The sequence below is a fragment of the Plasmodium fragile genome (assembly GCF_000956335.1).
Source record: "Plasmodium fragile strain nilgiri unplaced genomic scaffold supercont1.18, whole genome shotgun sequence".
NCBI lineage: Eukaryota > Apicomplexa > Aconoidasida > Haemosporida > Plasmodiidae > Plasmodium > Plasmodium fragile.
The window spans coordinates 9,523-15,393 of NW_012192598.1; the positions used below are offsets into that span (position 1 = coordinate 9,523).

The 5,871-nt window shown below is 50.1% G+C and overlaps 2 protein-coding genes across 2 annotated transcripts in view; both read left to right on the forward strand.

Moving 5' to 3' along the window:
• Positions 1-856, forward strand: part of AK88_01936 (uncharacterized protein) — a gene marked incomplete at both ends in the record, with an annotated part of 5,429 nt that extends 4,573 nt beyond the window's left edge. Inside the window, one exon of the mRNA XM_012479571.1 lies at positions 45-856. Within this exon, the coding sequence (XP_012334994.1) occupies positions 45-856 (812 nt within the window). The remainder of the gene's footprint in view (positions 1-44) is intronic.
• Positions 857-2,716: 1,860 nt separating this feature from the next.
• The window catches only part of AK88_01937 (uncharacterized protein), a gene marked incomplete at both ends in the record, with an annotated part of 5,050 nt that continues 1,895 nt past the window's right edge, over positions 2,717-5,871 (forward strand). The window contains 4 exons of the mRNA XM_012479572.1: positions 2,717-3,452; positions 3,668-3,730; positions 4,188-4,472; positions 5,100-5,866. Of these exons, the coding sequence (XP_012334995.1) occupies positions 2,717-3,452; positions 3,668-3,730; positions 4,188-4,472; positions 5,100-5,866 (1,851 nt within the window). The remainder of the gene's footprint in view (positions 3,453-3,667; positions 3,731-4,187; positions 4,473-5,099; positions 5,867-5,871) is intronic.

Here is a 5,871-nt window from a genome sequence, read left to right on the forward strand (position 1 = left end):
ACCCACATGTGAGGATCCTAAGCCCGAAATCACACAACCACCAGGCTCCGGTAACGCAGTCACAGACAGAACCACATGTGACACAGTCACGGACATACCCACATGTTACACAGTCACGCACATACCCACACGTGATGATCCTAAGCCCGACATCACACACCAGTTAGTCACAGACGACACAGTCACAGACACACCCCCACATGAACCTCCAAAGCCCGCAATCATACATCCACACACCAACGCCCCAGTCACAGACACACACACATGTGATCATCCTCAGCCCGAAATCACAGACATAACCACATCCCACACTACCACGTGGCTGCGTTGGATTGACCGCAACAAGCACCTATTCCAGGCGTGCACGGGGCAAACATGGTTCAATGAAATCAAATCGGAATGGAAACAATACCTCCGTGAGCACATGGTGGCAAACGCAAACAACGGAGTATCCGGGCACCGTGAATTAGGTGAGGCACCCACCCCGCCGATGAAGAAATTGGACTTGTGGAAAGAATGGATTGCAAGACAGCATAAACGGACGGATACATACAGTGAAGAGGAGTGGTTTCAGCATTTGTTGAATAATGTACAGCAGGAGACAGCAACGCCCACAGGCGAAGTATCAGTAGTCGACAACGACTTAGAAGTGGACAAAGTCACGGCAGCAGCAGACATGCTACGAGTGACAGCTATACCATGCACCCAACCACTGCATCAGCCCCCTCACATGAAACAACCGTTAACTGCCACATTGTGGATGCTCCTTCTCGCGTCCGTAATCGAAGAGAGCGAGCTCGAACGCAGTTTGCAGGATAGGGAGTTATATGTGGATGACCTATTGGAGCAACTGTGACATTCGGATGACGGGGCATATGAATGGAAAATAACGCATGCTAACGGCCGACCACTTGTACTTCATTATGTGATATACATACTGTATTTCCGGTTTGCACTATTCCATACCGTCTTTTTTTTTTTTCTGCTCTGTTCTGCTTACTTCTGTTTCTTTGTGCTTACTTTTGCCTTGTTTCTTGTTATGTGTAGTCCACTTCTTTTAACATGACCATAGGAACAGGTGGGTACCGGTTAAATGCATATAAAATGTAGATTTACATGAATACTATGAAGGGGTAGTATTCTCCTTTATGTGAAGTTAATTATTAACAGATGAGCACGTGCATTCTACGGGTATAGTGCAGAACAAATATAGCATGCGACCACGCATTCGAGTATAAGGAGCGCTTGTCTCCGCGCACACGTTGCCGCGTACACCGCATTGTAGCCGAGTGTAACCACGATTCGACGAAGGATTGTCCGAGTGTAAGAACGGAGGGAGACATTGTCTCTGCGAGCAAACGCGTCGAGCAAACGCGGCCACGTGCAACACCGATTCGACGAAGTAGCCAAGTGTAAGAAAGGAGGGAGAGATTGTCTCTCCGAGCAAACGTGGCCGGGTAAACCAGATTGCATCCGATTGTAACAACGATTCGACGAAGTAGCCGAGTGTAAGACGGAGGAGAGATTGTCTCTGCCACCGACTGTCGCCGGATACACGGATTGCCACCGAGTGAACGTATTTCACGACGTAACCGAGTGTAACAAGGAGGAGAGATTGTCTCTCCGAGCAGCGGCGTCGACCAACGCGGCCGCGTGTAAGAAGGTTTCGACGAAGTAGCCGAGTGCAAGCCGCATGCGACGGATTGTCCGAGTGTAAGAAAGGAGGAGGATTGTCTCTCCGAGCAAACGCGTCGAAACACGCGGCCCACTAAGCAACGCTCTTGCGAGCAAACGTGGCCCAGTAAGGGGTATTCGACGAAGTAGCCGAGTGTAAGAAAGGAGGGAGACATTGTCTCTCCGAGCAAACGCGTCGACCAAAGCGGCCGCGTAAAGGCGATTGTCCGAGTGTAAGAAGGATTCGACCAAGTAGCCGAGTAAGAATCCAGAGCGGGAGCAGAGAGCGCGGACCGGGGAGGACGGAACACACGTATTATGTGGTAGGGCGCACAACGACGGCAACGACGGTAGCGACGGCAACAACGACCACAGAAGACATTCATGTTGTTGTTCGTTTTAGGTGTACGCGCACAGAGAGACACAGTGTGTGTGACAGGCGTTTAGTGGACACCGGTGTAGAAATGGGGGCGGGGGTGTTCATGACGCGTGGTGTTGTACCTTTGCTATTTGTTCCTTTCTTTTTCCCTTGTCTTTCTTTTTTATTTGTATTTTCTTCCCTGTATGTTGTGTCAGCAACTCATATGGACACTTTCTGTTTTGGTACATTCTGCCTTCTATCATTAGGTGCTTCATTTTTCTCTTTTTATGGAACATTTTAATGTTAAGCGCGGCGTAGTGAACACCGACAGAAGGAGCATTATCGACTAAAACTGCACGCAAGCGCGCATTGATGCAATATAACAACCATACGAATACTACTAATGCATGAGTACTTCCCAGGGTACCGTATATTTCAGTGAATAGTAGTAACATGGGAACGGTAGATTTGGCGCACGCATTGGCGAAATGGGTAATCCAAGCGGGAGATCTCGATCAGGATACATATGAGGTAGGGACATACAGGAATAGAAGAGCAAAACGGGGCGTTCACTGCCCTGGTGTTATTGGTACACGAGAGAATGCAGCGCATCGTCGCACATAGAATTAAAGTACACATGCGCATGTATATATTTCCTGTGTTTCTCTTACATTGTAGGACATGGTATGGGCAAAGACCACAGAGGTAATGAAGGAATTTGTGGAATACATGCACGAGGATAATATAATATTGTATGCATCGAATTGTGATAACACAGGATGGGAGCACTACGCGTATGAGCGCGGTGAACAATTAGTAACACAGAAAGTCGGAGATAGAATTGTATGCGTACTTATGGCAGGGGCCTTATTTTTCATGAATTGGGGGAGTCATGCACACCCGGTTAGCGAACAGGAGGATGATACCAGTGCAAAAATAACGGAGCACTTACGATGTATAATAGCACATATGTTCAGCGAAGTATTAAACGAATCTGTGTGCAGGAGTAGGTGGGGAATATTTTATGCATGGTACTCGATGCAACAATTAGGAGCGGAAGACGGTTTTAAGGGGGGCTTAATACAGCAGCGGAAATGTGGTAAAGACATATTTCCGAATGGGAACATAGGGAAGATTGAGTTAAATGCAAAAGTGAAGAAATGGTTAGCGGAAGACAGCAGACTGAAGAGACGGCTTCAAAAAGTGAAGGCAACTAACACATGTCGGACACCATGGCAGCAGGGATGGAAAATAGCGGAATTCTTGGATAAAGAGCATACGAAGCATAAGGACGACTTAGGAATTACTCAGATAGTCCATGAATTGAAGGAAGGCATGAAGGACATATTTAAGGAAATCGCGACACAGGTGGAGCAAGGCATACAAAAAAGGGAAGAAGCGAACACGGGGAAGTCAGGTAAGGCATGGCAGGTTGGGCCAGAATGAGACACATTAGAACACAGCAGCAAACATAGGTACAGAAACGAGCACGACAGACAGTGTCGATGTACAAGGGAAAGAGCAATGCGAAACAACATGCAGATATGTGAACAACGTTCATTCCTGTGTACTTCCAAGAACACAAAACGTACATACTAACCCTTGTAATTCCTATTTGTTCCTTTATTGCAGCGAACGATGGCAAAAACGGGCAGACCGCCATCACGGCGGCGACCACACCACCGGCACCGACAGGTAAGATAGATGAGAGTAAGCACGAATACGGCACGCACGAATGCGGCCGCCACAACAACACGCACACGCGGCGAGAACAGCACCACACTTCGCTGCCATCAGCGGGGTTGACCACGACGACAACGGTAGCGGCGACGAGGGAAACAGCGCGACGGCGTACGCGATGAGTGGCCACGGCAGCGGTAGCGGAGAGGAGATGACGGCAACAACAAATAAGTGTATTGCTACCATCTAGCCCCAGTCCACCGCGTACGCAGTCCACCGATTGCACCTCGATCCATGCATCGACCCACTGCATCGACCCACTGCATCGACCCACTGCATCGATCCATGCATCGACCCATGCAGCCGACCTACCCGGTCGCTACATGACCGCACCGTTCTGCCCCTTCTTTCTGTACCACTTGTGTCCTTTTTTAATCATATATTTGATCATTCCCCTGTCTTCATTTTGCAGGTGGGGAAAAGGAGAAGAAGAATGAAGACAGCAGTAACAGGGAGGTAGTCACGAAGAAATCAGAAGTACCACCAGCTACGGTACCAGAGGTACCAAAAAAGGATGTTCCTGAGAAGAAACCTTCGGAGGGAGGTGCTGGGTCAGATGACAGGTCCAGGTCCGAGGACCCACCAGCAGGACCCGTACCACAAGCCCCACCTCCGCCACAACCTGATGTGGAGGACAAGGGTAAATCATCGTCATCAGCATCCCCCTCCTCACCGGATGAAACAGCGACCCCTGCAGGTAAGAACACAACTGTACCCTGCACCCCTGTCCAACAGACAGTCGGTCATGCAAGCCCAGGCGGTGGACGTGTTCAAATTCAGGTCCTCAGTACTCCTTCATCTACCGCATGCTCAGGTACGGCACGTACAGATTCACGTGATAGCACTGTGCACGCAGCGGTCCCTGTCCCGACGGACCCCTGTGACTGAGTCTTCTGGGAGAAGGAAAACAGGACACAACATGCAACACACAAAAAAAAAGACAGAAAAGGAAACAACTTTTCCGGCGACAGCGGGAGAGACACCACGGAGAGAGAGAAACCAAACGCCGAATGAGAATTAGGGGCAGAGCGACGCGGGGAAGAGTAAGCCGCCGCGGGATGTAGAGTGTCGTAGAGACGCAGACAGACGTCGACAGGTAGAGACATCGACACACACTGTGTGTGTGTGTTGTGTGCTGCGTGGGAGAGAGAGAGTCTTTTCCCGTGGTGGCACCTGCCACGCCGTCCCAATACACGGGTCAACCTTAAACGACGCACCGTGTGGCCGACAGACCATGCACAAAGATGACCATTGTCGTAGCCATGCAACGTACACACTTCAGAGTCCTCATATTTCCACTTGTTCCCGTTGGGAGCCCTTGCAGGAACTCCAGGAGCAGGCACTGAACCGACACAGAATTTAGAGATACCTGAAGGCCAGGCCTCTAATGGCCAGGATGATTCTTCCAAAACGAACACCACCGGTGTTGATAATACCCATACTGACACAACAAAAGTTGTAGATCCGGCACCAGTAACTACTGGTAACGGTTCCTCAGCCTCCGGTGGCAGTAAGCCTGATCCACCGCTGGCCGACAATACTGCTAAGGATGATAAAGCCCATGATGGGCATACTGCCGCATCCTCTCCCACGACACAACCATCTCAAGAGTCCCAGCCCCCCAAGGCACCAGTTACCTCCACTGATCCTGATCAACATGGTCACACACATGACACAGGTTCCTCTGGTGCAGCTGGTCCTACGGGTCCAGGTTCTACTGGTACTGGCTCCACGGGCACTACGAATCCACGTTCCTCCGGTACTGGTTCTACTGGTCACCAACCCCCTAGTCCTGTTCCTTCCCCCGGACGCAACAATGTACAAAGCACTGGTTCCAATGGAACAAATGCGAACAAGGACCCTGGTTTAGATTTAGACTTTAAACCACATGCAGATGGTATCGGGGGAGCATATGGACCAAACGCTGCGCCCATTGATCCACATAGGACAGTTATAAGTGAACATCCACCTAAGGGTCCCGGAGGTCCCGATGGCCCCGACCTAACCGCGGACGTCCTTACCGCCACTACTCCGATCCTGTTGTTCGTCGCTTCCGTCATCGTGGCCGTTCTTGGTTATTCCCTTTGGAAGGTAAG